The sequence below is a fragment of the Saccostrea echinata genome, unplaced genomic scaffold (assembly GCF_033153115.1).
Source record: "Saccostrea echinata isolate AGI-Se365-2 ecotype Australia unplaced genomic scaffold, CSIRO_AGI_Sech_v1 ptg000014l, whole genome shotgun sequence".
Lineage (NCBI taxonomy): Eukaryota > Metazoa > Mollusca > Bivalvia > Ostreida > Ostreidae > Saccostrea > Saccostrea echinata.
Genome location: NW_026889763.1, coordinates 14,457,044 through 14,481,871, shown reverse-complemented (window position 1 = coordinate 14,481,871; position 24,828 = coordinate 14,457,044). Strand labels below are relative to the sequence as shown.

The window sequence follows — 24,828 nt, the reverse complement described above, 5'->3', positions numbered from 1 at the left end:
TGGACTGTAGACCATTTGTTTATGAAGTAGAGAAAAACATTATGTTAAACACACAAAGGCGCAAGTTTTCTGGTGTTTGAATACAAAACCTATTTAAACATACCTGTATACATATATAGTCTAGTAAAAACAAGTCTTCATAGTGAACCTTCTTCATTCAAACTCATGCATGACCTCAATAACTGTATATCCATGTAAGTAACTCTTACCCCCCCCCCCTTCCCATACTAAAGTACATGTATTTTAATCACTAGCCATGCAGATATTGACCAACTTTTTAGTTTCATATTTTCAAAAAAGACACCTTTCAATAAGATGACTTGGATGTTTTGCTTTTCATTTGATCTTTTTCAATCTATAATAATTTTATAAAATGCAAGACTTTACAAATGATTTTATTTTTGAAGTTCTGAAGCCTGACAAGCATCGAGTGTAGAAAATAAACAAAATTATCTTCAGTTACAGGGAAAAAAAACAAAAATTTTATAACAGCATTAGTCAATGATGCAATAAAATTAGATCCTGTACCCTATGTAATGTCATGGTAACATGGCATTATTGTACAACCATCAATCTACATAGCTATTCCACACTTATGTCAGTGCTAAATATCAGGACATTTTTACATTATCTAATCTCAATATTATTTTCTCATGCAGTACTGTGTTGTACCAAGTGTTGGTGACTTTTAAAATGATTTCATATAAATGTGACAAAATTTATCAGAATGTATTCTATCAGTACCATAAGAATGGACACAAAAACATAATCATCTGGTACTGGACATTTCTACATAATATTGCTGAATCAGGATATACATTATATTATTATCATTACATTACATTGTAAGTTCTAAAGTTATTTGATTCTGATAAAACATCATAATACAAAGACAATGAAAGCACAGAGTTGTGGATAAAAGCCTAGAGTCTCATTCTCCTGATAGATCACTGTCACACAGTGATGAGTTCTGTGCTCCAGGGTTTTCCTCCAACTAACGGGAGCTCACTGGCATCTACAAAGGGAGCTAACAGCTGTCCTTTTTAACGCATCTTGTACTTCATTGTCTCTTTCATTTCAGAGAGCTCTCCTTTAAAATCCACCTCAATGGAAAAGTCAAGATCACGCTGTCGGAATAAAAGATAAAATATCTGAGGATTCTGATTTTAAAACAAATTCAAAAGAGCATATAAATGTTAACAAACTCTTTAATGAGGAATGATTTATTTATGCAGGAAAATGATCTGTCAGAATAACCTAACTGATCAGAAAACAAGAACATGCCCTAATAATCATTACCATCAGACCTGCTTCACCTTACTCTGACACATTTTAAGATTTACAAGCTTAAACATCAGTTCCTCGAGATTTCTGATTTGAGTTTTATAACCTTTGACTAACCTTGTTGGTCTTGTTCGGGCAGACACTGACAGTTCCCTGAATTTCTTCTCCCTTCTTCACAGTCAAGTCTAACAGGTCAAAGTAAAACACAGTCTGTTTCCAATGTGTGTAGGGTGCCTCAGGGGCTAAATACAAAACAAAACACTGTCAACAGCCAAGTGTACATGTATATACTGAGAAAAAAAATTCTCAAATGATTTACTGTGGAATCATCATTGTTCATGGGGGGACTAATGTTTTTGGATTTCATGTTGCATCCTTTAATACCCCCAAAGTTTTATCTCCATAAACATTAATTTTGTTAATGTATTGGTTCACTGAATCTACATCATATACCAATAATACACTAATTATATCCCCACGAGCCAGTAAAATTTTGGTTGCCCACAAACATGAACTAAAATGATTCCACGGCAGAATTTATTGAAAGTTCACTTTCACACAGATTCAGTTACATCAGGTATATTATTAGATATTGTGACATTTGATCAGACTTACCTGTAGAAAATCCTGTTCTTTTGTGGCACTTTGTGAACTCAATATTGAAGAATGTAATGAGAGCATGGACGTAGTCGTTCCTCCGACACTGTAGGTGGAAGGGGGCAGTGAAAGTCAGATCCGACTCCTGGACCGTGTATATATCTATCTCCTATAAACAATGCCAGTAGATTATATTGCTTTTGATACAGGTAATTCCTGAATATGCGACACCTGTAATATTGAATACTTTGAAGGTGAAACTGTACCTTGACGAGACAGGAGTTGGTCACCACTTGCTTAGGATCCACTACATCAACTAATGGTTCTGAGATGGCTATCTTTCTGATGGCACTCATGTCAAATCCATACACATTGTCCCAGACTGCAAAAGGAAAGGGAGATAAATGTTGAACAATCCAGAAAACTATTGATGCTAGCTTTTCATTAATTATGCATGGCTGCAATAAATGACCAAATAATCCTATTTCGTAAAGACCATTTTTCTCATTTCTCTCTGTGAAGAAAACAATTTCTGGATCAATAATCTATTTAAGATTATGTGTCTCATTATTTAATCTATGTAATTTTTGGCTCCTGTTTTTAGTTTGATGATCTTACAGTTGATTTTGTCGTCTTTATATTGCCTGTCTTCTATGGCAGCTACATACAGGGTGGCTCTGTCTGGAAATATCAATCCTCCGGGTTTCTAAAACAATACATAATAAACTTTGTGTCATTTCTAAGAAAACTATATAATTAACCTTTGATATTGGTATTTCTACACCAAAATGGTAAAAAACAGGTCTACACCAAAATGGTAAAAAACAGGTCTACACCAAAATGGTAAAAAACAGGTCTACACCAAAATGGTAAAAAACAGAAATAGAAATTTATCTATAATCAAGTGTATCTTAATATACATGTAAAATATGTGTAAATGTCTATACCATTTTGTAATCCTATAAGTTTGTTCTGATCCGTAAATTTTATCTAATCATTGATACAAATGTCTGCAGTGATTTTTCTACATTTTTTAAAAGGGGCCTGGGCCTTTACAATTGGGAAAAATCATCGACATTTGTATCAAATCGGGAAAAATCAAAAAGATTGAAATTTAACCTTAATTGGCAGGTAAAATGAAATACTGGTATATAAGTAAATGTAACATCATTTATTCAATTTATTTGCTAAAAAGTAACAAATTAGACACAGTTCTAAATTCTTAACCCTTTTTTTAATCTTTGAAAGTTGTCATTAATTGTGACCAACCTATATTTCCATTTTTTTTTTTTGGCCATAATGGTAGACATAAGAGAAAATCTTTCTCGTAATAGCCATTGAAGATAGACTAATCTGACATGATAAATGACAAATCATTTTTTTTTTCAAACTAATTATTAAAGCTTTTTTATGACCCTAGCTAATCATAATGCTGCCATTTCTCTGCAATACTAGTTGCATCTGCCGGATGTAGAAACAGTTTGATTTTTATGGAATCAGGGATGCTTACTGTAGAGTTACTAGTACTTGGATTTACAAATAGAGCTACATTTTGCCGGTTCACATGCACATTACACTTTCTTACGATGTATTCATACAACAGGTTTGACATGACCATGTGTTTTTCTAAGTCTTGTAAACGCACGACGTAATCTGCTGTTTCTTACTATTATTTTAAGAGTCTGAATGACCAAGAACAATAGTGTTCCATTTTAGATAAGTCGTACGTAAAAAAAATTCAATATAACAAAAACAACATCGGTTTTGTTTTGGGAAAAAAGCAATAGAAATTGGGAAAAAATCGGTAATTTTTGAGAGGGAAAAGGGCCAATATTCGGACCTAAAGAGGATGTAGAAAAATCACTGGTCTGGTGAATTTAAACTTTCTTACAAACTTAAGGAGGCAAACATAAATCAGCTTTTCTTATCCCTTTCCTTGTCTATTTATACACTTAAAATGTTTGGGTTCTTTTTACCCCTTTCCTTGTCTATTTATATACTTTTTAAAATTTTTTATTATTCACATGTATGCTGAGACAACCTTTGAATCTAACAGACCTGTGCTTACCAGCCAATTACCATTGATGACAGTTTATCTAAGGTGTTTACGATGGTCTACACTTAACAGTCACCGATTGTAAGTGTATATGACAGTTTATCTTAGTATATAATGGTCTACACAAATCAGCCATTTATCTTGGGCGTATATGACAGTTTATCTTGGGCATATATGACAGTTTATCTCGGGCGTATATGACAGTTTATCTCGAGCGTATATGACAGTCTACACTTACCAGCCATTTATCTCGGGTGTGTATGATAGTTTATCTAGGGTGTATATGACAGTCTACACTTACCAGCCATTTATCTCGGGCGTATATGACGGTCTGTAACATGGACTCATAGAACAAACAGTATCCCATCCACTCGCTGATTATAATGTCCACCTTCTCTATTCCCTCTGGTAATTCTACCTCCTCTACCTTCCCCTTCACTAGCGTGACCACTGTAAACAGAGATATGTTAATGCCAGAATTTAATTCCATTAGTAATAATCAAATTTCCCCATATTTTGCACAAGTTTTCTACAGTAAGTCTTCTTAGTGTTTGTAGATATGCTTGAGCTTACCATTGCTGAATTTATTGTCTTCTACTATTTTTCTTCCAAAATCTATGATACTGGAACACTCAATCTGACAAGAGAAATTTTAAAAATTATCATTACTGTTGGAATCATGGTACTTCACTCTTAAAATGATTTGCACCAGTTTCTATTTGATCACAGGAACCAATGAAGGCTGTATGAACATGTTTCTGAAATAGCCCCCACAACCCCACATGTGCACCATATCTCAGAACCCAATCCTATTATATTCACTGGTCATACTTCAGTACCTATATACCCCCATCACTTTATCTCACCCCTTTCTTAATACCTACCCCTATCACTTTACCTACCCCCCTTTCTTAATACCTACCCCTATCACTTTACCTACCCCACCCTTTCTCATTACCTACCCCTATCACTTTACCTACCCCTCCCTTTTTCAATGCCTACCCCTATCACTTTACCTACCCCCCCTTCTCAATACTTACCCTTATCACTTTACCTACTCCCATTTCTCAATACCTACCCCTATCACTTTACCCCCCCCCCCCTTTCTCAATACCTACCCCTATCACTTTAGCAGCTCCAGCCTTGGCAGCAAACATGGAGAGAATTCCTGTACCACAACCTACATCCAGAACAACTTTCCCCTGGAACAGGTGTTTGTTGTAGACCATGGAGTTTCTGTAGGTCAGGGTACGTACTTCATCTTTCAACATTTCCTGTGAAGATAATATTTTACAGAAGTCTAACTTTGTACTATGTACAGCAGTGTTTAAACAAATACCATAACTTTTTAATAGATTGTAAGTTTGTGAGAATCAGAGATTGCTAAACTAGATCACAGTTTTAATCAATAAAGAAGTTGTATAAACTTGGTCTGTAAACAATTGTACATCATCATCCTATTGCAGGAACACTTACACTTTAAAATTATCAATTATTGCTCTCTGTATCCCACTAGGTAACATGAAGACTAAATTGCATTTATTCTCTTATAAACTTTGATATTAACTTTATTAAAATTCAAATGCAAAAAAGTTCAAAAAAAAGTTAAGGTTTTGCCAAAGGTCAACGTGTCCAAAAATTTATTTTTACAATAGCTCCAAAACTATGTGGTTTATAAAGTTCAAACTTTTACAGTTTATAAATATATCATTGATTAACAGATAGAAAGTATCACTTGATAACAAATACTTAAAGAAAGTATTTATCGAGAAAAATTCTTTTTAAAAAATGCATATATTTTTAAAAAATACACCTAATTAATTCCATACTTTTAGTGAAAGCCATCATTGCAGAAACAATACATGTTTATCAATGAAAGGCAAGTTGGACTTCGATAGCCTCTGGAAAGTTGTTTTCCCTGTTTGTTTTGTCCAAATGTTAAGATTTGAAACCGAAAGTACATTGCAAATGGCGGATTTTATAGGGGTCTTGTCTTTATACATGTCATGCTTTCAATAACAGCCTTTCAGAGACCATTCACGTCCAACTTGCCCTTCATTGATAAACATATATTATTTCTTCAATAATGGTTTTCACTAAAAGTACAGAATTAAGCAGGAGCATTTTTTTAAAATATGCAAATTTTTTGAAATTGTTTTTTCTCAAAAAATATATTTTTTTAAATATTTGTTTTTAAGTGGTACCTTCTATCTGTTAATCAATGATATATTTATAAACTGTAAAAGTTTTAACTTTATACCTCACATAGTTTTGGAGCTGTTGTAAAAATAAATTTTTGGGCATGTTGACCTTTGGAAAAACCTTCACAATAAGTCTTTAGAGATAAACTTTTTTTTATTAAACTTAAATTGTAGATCAGAAAAGAATTTCAGATTTTTTCATTACAACTTCATCACTGTCTATCATTCTGAACTTAATCATTTAACCACTGACACTCTAGTTCTTAACCATTGATATTCCTATTAGAACAATACTAAACACTTACCTCATGAATCCCAAAATGTCCATAAGAATCAAAATAGTAGTCTTTGGAGGTCATTTCCTCGACTGGGACCGAGCCGGGGGTCTCCCTAGTCTTGGAGGAATCTGAGGTGGTGGTCACTGGGGTCTGTAAATTACACCAATATCAATTGTATGGCTTTGAAAAATTACGTTTATTGATTTATAATTCACACAATATGTATGTGCCTCTACAGTTATTTTTTCTGTTATGTCATGGAACTTTATGATTGCAGATGCAAGTGACGTTATATAAATGTTACTGTGTCTTGGTTTTCTTTCGGTGAAAATTTTCAACTAGATGTAATATTATAATATACTGAATGTTTTATAAAAATACAGATAACAGTGAACCATGTGCGAATAAATTCTGCGCTGTCAAAATTTTTTGGAATATCATCCATTGTTAACATGGTCAAGCAATGTTGGCTATCATGCTGGAGAGCTGATTTCATCATTCAAAGGGCAATAGTGTTTTTTAATAATTTTTTCTCGACTAATTTACATGAAAGTATAATATTTAGATACAAATTACAACTCTACTGCTAAATTCAACATTTCTTAACTTTGAGAAAATCACTTTTGTTTTATATTGAATATATTTTGAATATGTTTATTCATAGCTGCCATACAAATTTATATTTACCAGATCAAAAAAAATAAACCACACTAAACATTTTAAACTTTGAAGATCTTGATTTTGATTAGGAAGTGTCCAATGTTGGCACAATGGTCATTACAATTATTTTTACTTTTCCCATGATGGTCATGCTAATCACAAATCTTATTCACACAACGCAGAAGAGATAACTCCAACACTTACATGTATATCAATGTCAGTCATTGGTGGAAATATGTACAACAAACTTGTATTTTTCAGTCAAAAAAAAATCCTATAATCCAAAGGAGCAGGAGATGCAATTTACATATAGAATAAATTTTGACATTTGTTTAAGCCAAAATCCACTAAAATACTGAATTATCATTGTGGTCTAGAATAACAAAAATTTATAATGACTTTGGTCCTCTATCATCTCTCAATCAGGTATTTCTAACATTATTTGATTGGTATACTTAAAAAGAAATCAAGATATTTCCTCTCCAAAATTTTATTATTATTTGAATAGTTTTCATATCCTCTCTCAATAATTTATTTCTTTTTGAATGGCTTTTATAATCTCTCTCTCTCTCTCTCTCTTCTCTTTCTACTAACTGTTAAGTTTAAAGCTTCCTCCAAACAGTTTCTACATAATAAAAAGGAATGTTGATCAAACCTGTTTGGAGTTTTCAAATAGACTTTAATTTTAAAATATATATATATATATATATATATATATATATATATATATATATATATATATATATATATATATATATATATATATATATATATATATTAAATATTATATTAATCCAGTGTGTAGTGTTTTTAATTAGTATAGTGTATTTAATTTCAAAGAAAGAGGTAAGAATTCAAAAAAAGTCATGGGATATACTGTGACCATTAGATGTCTGTCAGGATTTTGCTGCTTTTGAACACTTTTATGCAAAAGAAAAGATGTATTTCCATTGTTTTGGTAACTTTATACCTCCTTGTGTGTGGTGAGGCAATTGGCTTAAGTATATTTACTTCATATTGTGCTGAATTTTTACCAATCAATGATCTTGTTGACCACAATTGATCTCTTTTATAATTTATTTAAATGGGGAACTTGTACTGCCTCGCTAGTTAGCTAGCTTTTCTAGTGATGCAGTAGAGTCTCCCTCTATTTCAGGCAAGTTAACGAGGTTGGATCCTGATATTTAAAGTCTTAAATTTTTTTGTCAAGTATATTTTTAGTTTCTACACACATAGATTAATTAAAAATCAAAACAAAAAATGGGGGTCAATATGCTTCTTTTGGCACTACAGTACATTTAATATGACCTTTTAGTACTGAAATTTGTGTCTTAATCAAAAATCACCTCTTCGACTTTTTTCCCTCCAATGTTTTTATCCAAATAAAGCATGGGACAAAAGAAACTATTAGTTTATTTAAAAAAAGACACATTGAAATTGTGACTAAGAAAAAGTTGCAAATTGCTTCGCATAATCAATTATTTGACCTTTCTGCACTCACAAAATGTGATTTTTCTGGCATTAAAAATTTAACAAGCAAAAAAATTATTTTAAAGTCTTAAACTTTTGCTGAATTTAAGCAGATTGATCAAAGTTATCTTATATATTCAGAAAAGAAAAACAAAAGTGGGGGTCTATGATGTAATTTTTTAGATATTACTAAAAAGGTGTTAATTTTATGTTAAAATTGGCTCAATTTTTTCCTGGACTTTCAGAATATATTTACTATATTTGTCACAATATAATGAAAGAATTCATGAGAAATAACTTAATAGATATTTCAGAACCAGAATAAAACATTTCACTGCAAAAAACAGCTCTGTGTGCAACCAGCATGGAAAAATAGGAATTTAAACTTAACAGTACTGTATATACTTCAAAAGGGAAAAATTGATCATTTTCTTCTAAAAAACCTTCCCCCACAAAATACAGTTCCTAGCTTAATCCTATTTGAATGGAATTTAATCACGGTTTTTTCATTGGATATAGTTTAATTTGCATTGTAGAATCCAGATTTAATGTTAGAACTTAAAAAATGATGCAGAATTTTAGAAATAAAGGTCCAGACCAAAATCTGCTCAAAGGCTCAGGATGGAACCTCCTTAAGCAACGGTTAGCCTGTATAACCCTTGGATGGGTGACTGCTTCACGTTACAAAATCAGTGACTTTGGTGTTTGGTAACCTGCTTCAGGAAGTCTTAGAGCTAGGACTTAGTGTCCATTTATGGACTAATTATCCCTAAATGACAGGGACTTGCCATAACTGAAGAGGTTCTAGGCCTGCTTCAGGAAGCTCTAGGGCTAGGACTTTGTGTCCAGGTATGGACTTAGTGTTTGTGGACGGCATTGGTTGCCATTACTGAAGAGGTCTCAGACAATCAGAGGGAACCCACGCTAAGCTTCGGGGCGAACTTATACTGCCTCGCAAGTGAGCTAGCTTTTTTAGTGATGCAGTAGAGTCTCCCTCTATTTCAGACAAGTTAAGCGACGGCGAGCCTGATTTTTTTAAAATCATATTTACATTATTCCATGGTGGTACAATGAGTAACATCTAATTGGACAAGCTTGTCTGGAGATTGACTTGTCCAATAGCAAAATGAATTGGACACAGACAATCAGACATTATTGCTGAGCCCTGTCTCAAGAGGCTGCAATTTGATAAGTGATTTTTTTTGAAGCACTGCTTTCAAAAGAGCTCAAAATTGAAAACTTTCACTGCATCAAAATTAAACTTTTTTACATGCTGAAAAAATGCACTTGGAAAAAAATGTATGATAAAAAGCTAAATCACGTCATTTTGAATAGCCAAATCAAACTATATAGCTATTTCAAGCTAAATTACTTAATCGAGAGATTGTGTCTATCTGTTGTAAATTGATCCAAATGAATTTCTTTCCACAGTAACATCGTTATCCACAATTCTCCATAATATACATATGGCTACCCAAATACATTCTATGATCATAATGTAGCAAATAATAAAATTTCAGGAAAAAATGACAGCATATCAAACTTCTGAATATCAAAGTTAATTCATTTTACCATGCGGTCTCAGATAGGAAATGGATAAAATGTATCATTTTCGGTCCTACCGAGTATTGACATAAACTATTAACAGAATGAAATTTACTTTATGGATGCTCATGATAAAAGTTTCATTTAAGATTTCAATATTTCCTTAAAAGTCGATTAATCACCACCGCTTTACCTGCTCCATGTGGTCTGCCATTTTCTTTGTGTGTAGCGCGTGTATGCGTCATCAATTTTTGCGCACTTATTTTCTGAATTTTATGACTCCCGAATCCGATAGAAAATTGGTCAAACCGAAAATTTAGACATGCAATGCTTATATGGTTAATATTATAGCTTCGGTACACATAAAAAGTTAAAATTTTGCATTATATAGTAAAAGTACCTTGGTCTTGTGTGCCTTTCTTCGTATTTTTTTCCACATAGATGTTATCGCTAATTTTGACATGATTTATGCACAGCCGGATTTCGTGTCCAGCTGTATGATCCTGAAGTCCGAAAATATTAACATCGGGAATTCTGCTTGTGCATTATGTACCGGATTCGAGACTCAACTTTCATCTCTTACGTTTTTTTCTTCTTCAGAACAAGCATCTATGTTTCATCTGGTCAAATCATGTAAATACAGTGTATGTATGAAAAAAAAAATAAAATGCTTAATTAAAAAAAAAAGAGGGATTGAGGGGAAATGATATCCTGTTCGACCCCACCCCTTTAACTGTTTAAAAAACCACTTATACATGAATCGATATGGCGTATTTCAGTATATCATCATTTTAGAATCTTTTTATCAAATATTTGAGATTTCTACTACAGGTCTGTATCGGCGATGACTGTACAATACTTGCCCGTGGGTGTGATAGATGTCTATCTCCCCGCTCCTGATAAAGTCCAGTCCGCCCCTGGGGCCCTCTACACAAAGCTCATCTCCGAAGACAATTCTTTTTCAGTAACATCTCATTAACACTACGCGTGGATAATGTACTTGAATACTCTATTACTTAGTGTATATATTGTGCATGGATTTTCTACAGTGACTTCAAATAGTAAGTTTATAAATACACATTTCCAGAAATATGAAATTATTGTAGGGGCAGTGGTTTTTTTCACATACATTCTTACCGCAGACTAAGTTAAAACTTAAAAACTGATTTCTTTGTTTTATAAACTTAAGGTATATGTTGTTTTTTTTTTCTAAAGGATTATTTGAAATATAATTCTAATCTAACAGAAATTTATAATTTTTTGTGACCTTCTATAGCTTATATATATTTTGTTTTTCATTGGATGAAATATAATTCATATGATACATTGTATTTTGTTAAAGAGTCCACAGAATCTTCTTTAATATACGTGACAATAAAATATTTAAACGCAATTGCAGCACATACACATGAATTTTCTTTATACATTTTCATTATATATTTAGAAATCTTTACATACCCCGATTATATTCTATGCATACACACTTATTTTCTATACATACTAATCAGATCCGTGGGAAACAATTCCAAACAAGGGGGGGGGGGGGCGCATCACAGAAATTTTTGAAAAGCAAAATAAAAAAAAAATAAATAAGATCAACAGACGTTTTTGAGGGAGCACAAAAGGTTAATTTGCTTTGTTTTCTTTGTATAGTATATACAGGCAAAATTAATGAAGGGGAGGGGAGGGCTTCCAGGTTCCAACTGGTCTGCACATTCTATATGCACAATGTATTTTAGAGTGAGACTTTATAAGTTTAACTAAAATTAACTATGATGAAATTTATTTACTTTTTTTTCTTCTTGCAACAACCAGTATTCTATGATAAAAGAATTTATGTATACATGTACAATTAATTTTTTAATTTTCCGCATTATAAGCTGAAGATAACAAGACAAAGATGGCTATCAATGTAAAACAAAGAAACACAACATCAACAACAACAACAAAAATTAAGTCTGTAAATAAAGTACATATTTAACCCCCCTTCCCCATTTTTTTCAAAAGATAAAGAAATCTTTGTCAAGTTTGTGAAATCCTCTTTTTTCCAGGAGTTAAAGAACTACTGTATTTTGAGGAGGAGAAAAGCTGGATAGAAGCGCGGGATGTCTGTAGGAATTATAACGGGAAATTAATGCGCAGCACGATTCTTAACCGGAACATCATCGAGAACTGTGGAGAGATTGACCCAAAGAAGAGGTTCTGGGTGGGAGAACATCGAACACTCTCTTCTTGGTTCGAAATTACAGGTGAGGATCTCACGAGCGCGGATCATAGAATACATGTAGGAGTAGATTGAGGGAGATTTTTGTTGTCTAACATTGATAAAACAGATTTAGATGGCGGTGGAGGTGGAAGGTTCCAATGTACATATTAAGAATTGTAATTACACATTTTACAGGGGAGACTCATGGATTGACAAATTCTATAAGATATGTATATGAATAGAAAGGACACAATGGCCTTGTACACTGAACAGATTAATTTTGAAATTGTATATCATATTTCCAATAATACTAAACTAAATGACTACCCCCCTCCCCTACAGATAAACACTTCAAGTAAAAGGTTTATATATATCCCATAGAATTGCTACAGCTGCTGTCGTATATAATTCCATCAATAAAATATTTTGATGTATAATGTGATGACTGAGATCTTCAAACACTTCTTGATATCCAATTCTCTGCATCATTAGAAAATAATTTTGAACCACATCAAAAACAATTATTTATAACTATAAACTTCATACTTATAGGTTGTTTCGCGGACAACGAGATACAGGCCAACGTAACCTTTGACAACAGCGATAGGAACGAGGCTTCTGTTTGTTACGAGATGTGTCAGGATTCACCTTATGTTGGTCTGAAGGTAAGATACCTTTTTAATTAACAGCATAAGATGTTTACTTTATGTTGGTCTGAAGGTGAGAAACCTACTTAAGAAACAATACGAGATGTCAGGGTTCACCTTATGTTGGTCTGAAGGTACTTGCATGTAATTAACGGTAAGCATATATGTCAAGATTTACCTTCTGTAGATCTGAAGGTGAGATCCCTACTTAATTAATTCAAGACACGACTTGTGTCAGGATTCATTGCATATTGTTCTAAAGGTAAAGTATGGTATTTACTTTTAAAATTACATGTACTATCGATTCAGGAATTTCCAACAAAAATTATTAACACTATAGTTGTAGGATTGGAAATAACACATTATCCTCCAATAAAAACAAAATAAAAAAACTTCTTTTTTTTTTATCTATTAATTTATATAAAAATATTTCACCACTAAGTTAGAAAAATGGGAAATATTTCAAAATCTACGATTTAGTGGGGCACCCTCGTTTAAAGACCATGGCCCATAAAAATGATTGTGTTATCTGAAAGAAAATATGAAACGGATTTAATATTAAACGAAATAAAAGATATAAATAAATAAATAAAAACGGGGATTTTAGCGCTGTATTTATTGCACAATAATATCTGGAATTCTACAAGCAATTATGATTTGGACACTTCATTTAAAAAAAGAAATTAGATGAAAGGCAGATGTTGAAAACCACAGCTATGTCGGACACCACGCCATGAATTGTATCTCTTTATCTAACGTCAATGCCTCGAGGGTGCCACGTGTGATCGATACACAGGTATCAAGAACTAAAAAATGTTACAAAATGGACTTTTGTATTGAATCGTTTTTGGAGTGAGAAAAAATAGAATTCTAAATAAATCTATATACATTCCTGTGCTAGATTTTCTTCGTATTAAGACATGTTGGTTTACCGGAATGGTTTAATCCTAGACTATACTATTGTTTGAATTGTTTCATAAGGTATTTGTAAGCTACAAAATCTTGTTCTGAATTTTTTAATGTAGTGTGATGATAAAACAATTATAAAAGTTAAATTCTAACGCCTTACATCTCACTGGAAAATATCCTTAAATATTTCTAAAATACATAGTTTTTTGAATTTCTCTAAATTTAATATTTTACCCTTATGCAGCTTCTTATTTACTTTTTATCATCATTTGTGGTAAGTTCGATAAATTTTATCAAATGTAAATAAATTTTGACAGCAGGACATAAGGCAAAGACATATTTTATCATTGTACTCACTACTTCCTGAAAATTATGCCTATGATAAAATCTCGACAACAAGTTTAAAAAAACACGAAGTTTCAAATAATGAAGTACATTGCTTAGTCATATTATATATTTTATTTTATTGTTCAAAAATTTGATCAAATAGAAATAGACAAATAAACTTTACTTAAAGGGTGGAGGAATAATTTATCAAATATATTCGATGGAAATCTATAGGCCTAGGTTTATGATTTGAACTACCTTTTTCTTGATTAATTCAATACTTTTCTACTGCATCTTAAAACCAACAAACAGACAAAATAAATGTATCATTAAAGTAATTTTAATATGATAAAAATGTAATTGATGATGACATTAAATGTGTTCATAAAATTACAGAATAACACGTGCTTTTGCATCGATTCGTCGCCAGCCAACCAGGCCGACCTTCCCTGTGACTTACAGTGCCAAGGCAACGAGGCGGAGCAATGTGGCGGTGATGGCGTCGTGAGTGTGTATAGAAAAGGTAAATTGTGCACTAGACATAAACTGTTATAATACACAACACTGAAGAATTGCTCTGCCTTTTTTTAAATAATATTGTTAGATACAGAAACATTTTTGCGAATTTATATTCAAGTAAAACTATTAAAATATATTTAGTTCAAGAAAATATTTTCAAAACACTTTGGAATGTTTTCTTTTTTTGCAATTAAATATGCAGCTATTTTTCATAAATAAATATGTCATGGAGGTGGTTCAAACACGTGCCCTGCAAGAACACCGCCCCTCTCCTTTATTTCCGTTTATACTCACTAGAGTGTTCGATTTGTCTTACAGCTACAACGACGCCTGACAATACCCTCTGTCCTCAGCAGGAAATGTGTCTCTGCTCACAGATGGATTGTCTCCCTTCTGGAGCCTCGTTCTCATCTAGACCCTGTGTCACGGAGTTGTACGGCGCATGCGGTAAGTTATACTCACCATCTCGCCTAGTGACAGCTGTTTTGTTACACTTAAAAGTTTATGAACCATAAATAGCTGTGTCATACACCTGTATGTGATATTTTTGTCTTGGAAGAAATATTGAAAAACGAGTCCTTTAGAACCATTGTATTTTACACGTATCTTCTCCCGAACAACAGTGTTCAACAGCTGTTCAAATAACAAATAGTATGACTTCATAGAACTATGTAATTTTCCCACTCAGCAGTACAATATTATCATATGACACACATAATATCTGACAACCTCTTTTAAGGTTACGGCTACATGACGGACACCAAGAAATCATGGAATGTGAGCAATCATAACTGCATCAAACAGGGCTTTCTGGCAAATCAGGAAAACTCACAAGAATTCTGTAGGAACAGGATTATAACGTGGCCACAAACCTATTGGTCCGGGGTGTTCCGAAGTGTGATCAACAATGTAGATATGGGTAAAGTTATCAAATCAAATCAAACACTGAAGCTTCTTAATCAAACCAAAAACAGCATTTTTCAGTTCAAATTTCATTGTATAATCCTTCCCTGTATTCTTTGATGCATATTAGACCATTTTGATTTTTACAGGGAGTGACGGATCTAGAGATCCGCTCCTATACTGTTTTTCACTTCGGAGAGGATCTCTTCTAGACAAGGAGGGCAGTGTCACCATCAGCCCCGACACGTGTTACAGTGAACGACTGCCTTTCATCTGCGAAATTGGTAAACTGAAAAAAAAAGCTTTACAAATGTAGTATCCACAAAATACAATTTGTAAATGTTAAAAATTCAACATGTTCAATGTCAAAAATATATTATTGCTTACAAACATTTATGTAGTCTTTGGAGACCTTTTTTCTCCTTTATTAGCTGACCTGTTTTTATACCCCGATGAAGCAGAATTTATTCAAAATCTTCTATATGGGAAGAACAAAAAAAACTTGTAGGCCTTCAACTCGACATTTAGATATATCGATAACATGCAACAGTCCTTACATTCATACATCTGTATTCCAGTGAACTCGAAATAAAAGACGCAAGAGAGTCTGCCACAACTGTTTCATACATGTACTTAGATGTTTTACTGACTTATAAAGACGATAATGGCCAACTAACAACTAAATTGTATGACGAAAGAGACGGCTTCAGCTTTTCCATCGTCAATTTTCTTTATTTATGTAGTAATATTTAACTATCATTTGCACATGGTATTTATGTCTCCCACCTTATTCATACACAAGAGCATGCTCCGAATATGATTAATTTTTAAACCGAGACAGACTACTGATAAATAAGTTGATGTTACAGGAATTTGAACAACCTTGTTTAAAGTCACCATTTCGAAAATTCTGTGGTCATTGTAATGACCTTGTTTGCAAATACAACCGTTTATTGGGTTGTATTTTAATTGATATATTTCAAATTAATTGTAAGCCCATTGTTTTATACTAAATTCGACTAAATTCGACGGATTATTCCGTCTACCTGATCAATATATAGGGCACACAGCGGGTGTGACCGGTCGACAGGGGATGCTTACTCTTCCTTGGCACCTGATCTCACCCCTGGAATTCCCAGGGCTTTGTGTTTTATGCCCTGTTCACATATTTGTATTGCCTGTGTAGGCTTTTTGACATTGATCACTGTTCGTTAGCTTTTTCATTATATGTAGTTTATGCATGCATATTTTTTGCAGGTTCATCTCTGTTCGGGGAGGCAAGGTGTAAAGTTCAGAAAGCCCCCACAACCTCATCACCCACGACCACTTATCCATCAACGACGCAGTCTGGATCCGCCCCCTCATCTACATACTTCATCACTAACCAGGTCAAGGATGAAAAAGATGATTTCATCGACAAAAGTAATTACCCGTTTTACATTAATGTTGGTTTAATAGTTGTTCATGATTTGAGATTAATGCTATTAATGTCATATTAGAAAAAAAGCCAAATATGATATCACAATTACATCATATATTGTTCCATCATTCGTTGACAAGTGCCCTGTATTATGACGTCATGATATTGTGTACTTTGCAGTATTTATTGTTGGTATTGTTGCTGGTGCTGTGTTGCTGCTGTTGATCATCATTTGCTCCGCCACAATTGTAACCAAGAGAAGGTAAACACCCTGCAATCAGTATTGACTCCTCTCATTTAAAAGGTTGAATGAAAATATTTGTAAGATATTGAACTGCATTGCAAGTTTTCTGTAAGGAAAGGGAAAAAAACCTGCAATATTTTGTCTTTTCTTAAATCTTCACTGAAAAAAAAACACAATTATAGATTGATGTAAATTTCACAAAATTTCTCTTACAGGAGAGCACATTATGGAAAGAAGTATGGGAATCAGTTCATAATTCGCTCCTATGGAAATGACGTCAATCTAGACGAAGCATCATCAAACTCTAAAAGAAAGCAGAAGCAAGTTACACCAGAATTTTTTATAACTGACGTAACTTCCGGGGAAACGGTACAGGCATTTCCTAAAGACAGCAGCAATATCAGTGTGTCATCATCTGAAATGAAATATGACAGACTGAAAAATGATCGTACCAAGGCAAAATCTGTGGAGCCTCAGCAATATATATCGAATCAGAGTGACGTAAGAAGTGACGTCAGTAGTGAGCACGGCAATGACGAGTCCCGTCCGTTGACAAAAAGGAAAGAAACAATGCCCAGTCACATTAAAACTGAGGGCCAACCAAAAACACAAGCTGAAACTAGTGCTAGCAAAAGTTTGCCACGACAATCAAAGTTATCGAAAAAACCTCCATTTCATTATGTTTATAGCGAGTGGTGAATATGTTGAGTTAATAAAATATGCTTTCTCTTTTCTTTTTTAATTTATATACTAGGTATTACATTTATCACAGTTACATCTGGCTGCATCTACTCAGTTCCTAAAAGGAACCCAGTGAAGTCTGGTTGCAATATTAAAGGATGGATTCTTTGCATATCCATTGTATTTAAAAATTAGTGACTCTCTCACAGACTCAAGACAGTACGATTTAAGATCTATTAGATAACACTGCCAAGTTATGATAAATAATCTAATTAAAATAGGTACCCGAATTTCCTCCTTTTCTGAGATTTTTAAGGAATTATTGAAATGTTTTTTCTTTGCTTCATATATTTAAAGTTTTATTTACACACATGGTGAATTCATACTGTATAGAAATACCAAAAACAATATTGACCATTAAATAAGAGAGAAAGAAAAGTTTTACTGATTTTTATTTCAAATCTGTTCAGTTATAGATTTAAAGAAGCTCTAAACACTGATGAAAAATGCTTTTTGGACTTTGAGAAAAATATATCATATAAAGGTGCACATACTCAGTGTATGTAGTTCATTCTCAACATACGGTGCCTGCCTTATTTCTGCAGAAAAAATGTTCAAAGACAATGAACTATTTGTGAACAGAAATCACTGTTGTTTAGTTGCATCGGAAAAATTAATGGAAATAATGTATTCAATTACTTAATCTTGGTCTAACATAACATTAAGAATACTTTAATTCATAAGAAATTGTGTTATTAACTGTAGATTCCCATTTATTCTATTTTTCTTCTAAGGGCAGATCACTCTAACTCAATAAAACTACCCTACAAAGAGAACTCTTTAGTGTGCAGTGTTTAGAGCTTCCTTAAAGCTTAAAAAAAGTGTACATACACTGTATCTATTTACTGTATTCTAAACTTAAGTCTCTAATTATAATTTCTATTAACATTTTTAAAAAATCCTCTTAGAGTTTTTAAACCATATAAACTAAAAATAATTATTCAGTAGTAAACTTGAAAAGTAAAATATTTTCCTACACTGCTGTTCCGCCGATAATTTAGTTAGATTTTTTAAATTCACCATGCATTTCTGAAGTTGTTCCGTTGTAAGAAGGAAAGGAAAATATGATCTTTTAAATTCCTAATATCTCAATATAAAGGAATAAAGGACATTTATGTGTTTAAATGTTTAAAACTTTTAACATTCCAGTCTACCAAGATGAGTTCGAACTACCCTACCTATACTGAACTTATAAACTTCATAAAAATCCTTTCAAAGATACATTGCCGGGTACAGCAAATGCTCTACCAAGCCCCTATCTTTACTCCGTATAAAAATATTAATGTATTAAAGGGAGAAACTTCTGACAGCTACAGCATATTCTAGAAGTGGTGTAAATCAGATGTGGATTCTCAAAAATTCTAAAGGACTTTAAGAAAATTTTAAATCAACAATTTTTTTCTAAAGTCAATAACATCAAAACGTACGATTTTTCTATACTTTATACGACCATTCCTCACGATAAATTAAAAACTAGGCTTTTTGGTATCAGTAGTCAACTGCTTCTTCAATTTTGAATTCATATCTTGTGATTGGTCATCAATAAAATTACTTTGCTAAAAATCACTCTGATTCTACACATAAGTACTCTGAAGTTGATATTAAAAGGATGCTGGAGTTCCTTTTGACAACATTTTTATAGTCTTCGGAGACCAGGTCTTCCAACAAACTATTGGAATTTCGATGGGCACCAATTGTACTCCTTGGCTGACCTTTTTTTCTATTCCTATGAAGAATTTATTCATAAACTTCTACATGAGAAGAAGAAAGCATTTCCTGTGGCCTGCAACTCGACATTCAGATTTATCAATTAACAATGGTTACTTCCATTCATATGTCGACTTATTATATCCCAGTGAACTTGAAATTAAAGTCTGACACATAACAACTGCATATAAAGCCTGTAAATTTTTATGACTGTTATATAAATGGAATGGTTTCACAATTTTAAAATGATTTCAACGAATTTCTTTAATATGCTGTCCCCCTTTTCCTCACAATTTTTCCACATACATCTATTTCAAAACATACAGGCATCTTTCTTTCTTAGTTAAACAATCTATTTATTTCATCAATTTAGATCTCAACACATCTACTAATAAACGGATATTTCACATGGGAAAGTTTTTAAACTGTAATATGCTTTCGAGAAGACATTATTCGATTTAACGCAATGTTTATTTATGCTTATTTTATTGTTAAAATAACTGGCCACTGTTCCTAAGTAAATATACTAATATTACTATGCGCATTGAATTTCATTATAGATTCACAACCATAAAACGTAGAAAATATTCCTAGTTAAATTCCGTCCTTGTCTAGGGCCGTCTTGTGTAAGGGTATATTATATGACAATCTATGTAATACCGATATACAGGCCTTGAAGTGCTATCCAATTAGCATATTTTATGATAAGCTTATTCCTTATGTTGTATAAATGTAACGGAGTCAGCCGAGTCGAGAAGCGATCTTCATCAACATGGGGGCCGCTTATACCATGACATGGTTCTTTTTTATTTTTGTATATTTATTTACGATTACAGAACAAAATGTGAGACAACGAAGACAAATATCACCAGAACAGTAAGTTATATTAGTTTCCTTTTTAAAACAATTTTCGTCTCCTTAATGCATACGCAGCATTGAAACCTTCGTTATTGAAAATTAAAGTGTACCATATTTCTAAACAAAGTGTTCATGTTAAAATGATGAGATTTTGCAGAAATGACGAATAATTCATAAATGCAAATCTTTTTGATAAAAATACAAAAGATCAGTAAAAAGCTTTTACACTGTTTTGAATAGCGATTCAGAAACAGTCCTCTATGTCAACATCGTTTTTCAAAGGGGGAGAGGTTGGGATGCAGCCAGAAAATACAATTAAGAAAAGACTAAATAAAGATAAAAAAAAAAGAAGATTCACAAAACTCGAAGTTTTTAGAGAGGGGGGGGGGGGGTAAAATTCTATTCTGATATTCGGAAAAGAAATTTTTGGACTTAGTATCATGGAAAAACTCAACCATACTACAACAAAAAGTAGGGTTGGGATGGGTTGACCTTTTAATGAACATTTCCATAAAACATTTACAACGAAAGATTCTTTTTGGACAAGTTAAAGGGGGGGGGGGGGGTACTAGGGGCATGAGGCTGTCAAGCGTAGTGCTTTCTTATGGGTTTCCCATTGTAGTATATACTGTGATTTCTGCATCATATTTTATTTTGTACATATAGGATCTCCCATGATTTGTAGTTGGATATGATTTTTATGCAACGAGTTGTGTGTTGTTTTTTTTTATCCCGAGCCTTGGCGAGGGGATAAAAACACACAACGAGTTGGATAAAAATGATACCCAGCTACAAATCATGGGAAATTTTTTTTATCCCATGTTTTATACATCACTATCGATATTTTACACTGTTCTTATTATTTTACTTCATCACTTTCACGCAAAACCCATTGTGACGTCACAGCAGTGGGATATGAAAAAAAATATCCAATGAGTCATATCCATAAAGGGATAAACATAGGATAAATAGAAATCTGCAATTTAACTGTTTCTGTTTATTTGACAAAAATAAAATAAATTGTCGTAGAGGATATTACATAAATGCAACGATCATGGATTTGTTTTAAGGTATGCAAAAACTTGAAAAGAAGGGTTTCACCTGGGGGTTTTTTCCAGCCTGTGTGGATATAACAATGAATATAAATTGCAATCATCATGGACCATCCTAATAGAAATAATATTGCCTCAGATCGGTGGGCTTAGACGTATTATTACGGGCTACTTAGCTGTTCGTGTCCCCAGCATGGCGAACATTAAGACTACTTTGTCCGTTGTCTGTTGGTTTCCGAGTCACGCTTTCACAAAATGTCACTACAGGTGACTTAGTATCCCCTGAAGACTTTCGTTAAACCACCAATTAAATGAATGACTTTTTCAGTCGCAGCAATCTTTGGACATAGGCTATTCGGTTCAAGACAGGTCGCATCACATTAATGAGATTACATAGGTTCAATGCTTTTAATTTAGTATAAGGGTGGTTGCACCGTAGCCGCACATACATAAAGTTCTATTCCAAAACAGTAAATTCATGATTTTCACTCAGAGTATTATTTTAAACTAACTATTTAAACTATTATTATTATTATTTATTTTAAAGTATTTCGCAATAAGGACAAAAATGGAAAGAAAATCTATATTTCTTAATTCAATAATCTACATGGACGCCGATTCTGTGTACGGCAAATCCTTGATTTTTTTTCTTGGTATACCAAGTAATTGGGCATTTTAAGTTTGATTTCTACAATATGCGATATATAGTTGGGCGAATGGGGGTGGGGGTTCAGTAGTTGGTTCAGTAGTCTGGACCTCTTGGAATTTTTAAAGTTATTAAAATTTTATGCAACAGTAACAAAAAATGACCTTGGACACCCCTAGGAGCCATATATTTAAAGAAAATTGACTTAGAAAAGTGTTTTCGTGTTTTCTCCTTGAAAAAAAATCAATGCCAATTACATTTTAGATTATTATTAGTAAATGTTTAAAACAGATTTCTTTCAATCGCAAGACTGTTCCGACAATGTATATGTAGATTCAGCAGTTTACAAATTAGAACTGAAATAAAAACGCAACAACACTTAAGACAGCAATCATCTCTTAAAAAGGGGAAAAAAGAAAGAAGAAATTTTTGCAGTCAAGGGAACCAGACAATTTTCATATATTTTTTTTTAATTTTGTGTTGATTTATTGAAAATCAAAGAAAATGTTTTGTCAATCCTGTCAATATAATACGCTAGAAACTTTTTCTGGGAATGATAATAAAATTCATTCTCTAAATCACTATTTTCTTGTTTCCAGGCCCCGGATGATGACGATGAACGGGCACCTGATTTTTCAAACAGGAACCAATCATAACATTACATTTAAATCCCAGGGAGGGGGATATGTCAACATCGATGGAGAAAATGTCCAACAATTAGCTGGCATGGTAATTTAAAGAACGATTTTTTTAAAACACAAATTTTATATTAAGTAAACAAACCAATCACCAGGTTACTGGAAAGGGGTCGGGTGGGGTGGATGGGGAAGGTTTGGGATACCCTAACCCTAAGTCAGAATTTATTGCTATAAAAGGACTATTTGGTGGGTTCTGCTCTGGTAAGACGTCTTTCTAAAAAATATTGAATTGGCAAAACTAAGCAACATTACTTTAAACATAGGAACGATAAATTTATTTTGTTTCATAAACGAAATTGTTGAGCTTGTCTGTTTTTATGAAGAGGGTGCGATTGCAACCCCCCCCCCCCCTTTCCGGTGGCCATGGTAAAGTTGCTAGAAGATGAATGTATCCCTAGAGGTGTCTTTCAGAAAGTACAACCTACATGCAATTTTTTTTACCTTTATAAGTGGCTAACATTCCTAAAAATACTAAATTATGAATATTTTTAATATTATACAAGCTTTCAATAAAATAATTTGCAAATTTATATAACTCTTACAAACACATATAAGGAATCAGTGAGGGACCTCCTTATCGGTGGTTTATCGCAGTCGTAACGATCAGCTGATGGCCTCTTATTTGTGATAATTTACATACAGAGAGGTATATTTATGGGGGGACATAGTCGGGAGGCTGGTACTATCACCAGTAAAGTCGTTATCCTGTTTTATGAATTCATTATACTCCCCCGTGCCTTATCACCACTGGCTATACAAGCAGGGACCTATATACTAACTAGTATATAGGTCCCTGATACAAGTCACAATAAATCCCGATAACCACAAAGTCTTTGTGAACCGTGTTTATTATTTTTAATTCAATTTCTATTCAAATTGATAATCTTAAATAGTTAAAAGAGTATACATGTACAAGGAAAATTCAATGTTTAGATATTAAGGAGGTTGGATCCTGACATTAAAAGTAATGAGAATTTTTTATCAAGTATTTTTTTAGAATTTATACACATAGCTTAATTAAAAATCAAAACAAAACACTGGGGTCAATGCGCTTCTTTTGCCGCTACAGAGCATATAGTTTGACCTTTTTGCACTGTAAAAACGTCTTACACATAAATCAACTTTTTAAGTTTTTCCTCCGATATTTTTTATTCAAATAAGTTATGGGAACAAACACAGTTTTATTTCATCTTGAATAGACCCATTAACATTTTTGACAACGAAATTTTTTTTTAAATTACTCCGCACATTCAATTATTTGACCTTTTTGCACTCAAAAAATTTCATTTTGCTAGCATTACAAATTTAACAAGCAAAAAACTCATTTAAAAGTAATGACATTTTACTGAATTTAAGAAGAATGGTTAAAAGTATCTTGTATATTCAGAAAAGAAAGTTAAAAGTGGGGGTCTGTGATGTTAATTTTTAGATATTACTAAAATAGTGCTAATTTGAGCTTAAATTAGGGCTATTTTTTTTCTTGATTTTCACAATATATTTGATTTACTTATCAAATATGATGATTGAATTCATGACAGTTTATTAAATATATAATTTAGGACCAGTATAAAACAGTTCACTGCACAAAATAACTCTGTGTGCAGACTGCACGTAAAAATAGGAATCCAAACTTAACATACTTTAAATACTTCAAAAGAGAAAAAAATGATCATTTTCTTTTAAAAAACCTTCCGCCACAAAATAAAGTTCCTCACTTAATGCTTTTGGTATGGAATTTAATCATGGAGTTTTAACTGAATATAGTTTATTTGGCATTGTAGAATCCAAATTTATTGTAAGAATTAAAGCATTACTCAGATTTTTTTAAATATAGGTTAAAATAAAAATCTGCTCAGGAGC

The 24,828-nt window shown here is 32.8% G+C and overlaps 3 protein-coding genes across 3 annotated transcripts in view; 2 read left to right on the top strand and 1 right to left on the bottom strand.

The window, feature by feature from the left end:
• Positions 1 to 379: 379 nt before the first annotated feature.
• On the bottom strand, positions 380 to 10,350 carry LOC133187257 (protein arginine N-methyltransferase 1-like). The gene is made up of 10 exons (XM_061322614.1): positions 10,285 to 10,350; positions 6,444 to 6,566; positions 5,056 to 5,211; positions 4,511 to 4,574; positions 4,239 to 4,387; positions 2,500 to 2,587; positions 2,148 to 2,263; positions 1,900 to 2,050; positions 1,402 to 1,526; positions 380 to 1,127 (listed from the first exon to the last, which is right to left on the bottom strand). The coding sequence occupies exons 1-10, from the start codon at positions 10,303 to 10,305 to the stop codon at positions 1,044 to 1,046; spliced, it is 1,077 nt and encodes a 358-aa protein (XP_061178598.1). The 5' UTR covers positions 10,306 to 10,350; the 3' UTR covers positions 380 to 1,043.
• Positions 10,351 to 10,856: 506 nt separating this feature from the next.
• On the top strand, positions 10,857 to 17,965 carry LOC133186510 (uncharacterized). Its single transcript, XM_061321744.1, has 10 exons — positions 10,857 to 10,869; positions 12,143 to 12,340; positions 12,850 to 12,962; positions 14,577 to 14,703; positions 15,018 to 15,146; positions 15,439 to 15,618; positions 15,752 to 15,886; positions 16,860 to 17,024; positions 17,203 to 17,284; positions 17,482 to 17,965. Exons 1-10 carry the CDS (start codon positions 10,857 to 10,859, stop codon positions 17,963 to 17,965), a joined length of 1,626 nt encoding a protein of 541 aa, XP_061177728.1.
• Positions 17,966 to 20,482: 2,517 nt separating this feature from the next.
• The window catches only part of LOC133186791 (cubilin-like), a 61,326-nt gene continuing 56,980 nt past the window's right edge, over positions 20,483 to 24,828 (top strand). The window contains exons 1-2 of the mRNA XM_061322105.1: positions 20,483 to 20,590; positions 22,870 to 22,999. Of these exons, the coding sequence (XP_061178089.1) occupies positions 20,487 to 20,590; positions 22,870 to 22,999 (234 nt within the window). The 5' untranslated portion in view covers positions 20,483 to 20,486. The remainder of the gene's footprint in view (positions 20,591 to 22,869; positions 23,000 to 24,828) is intronic.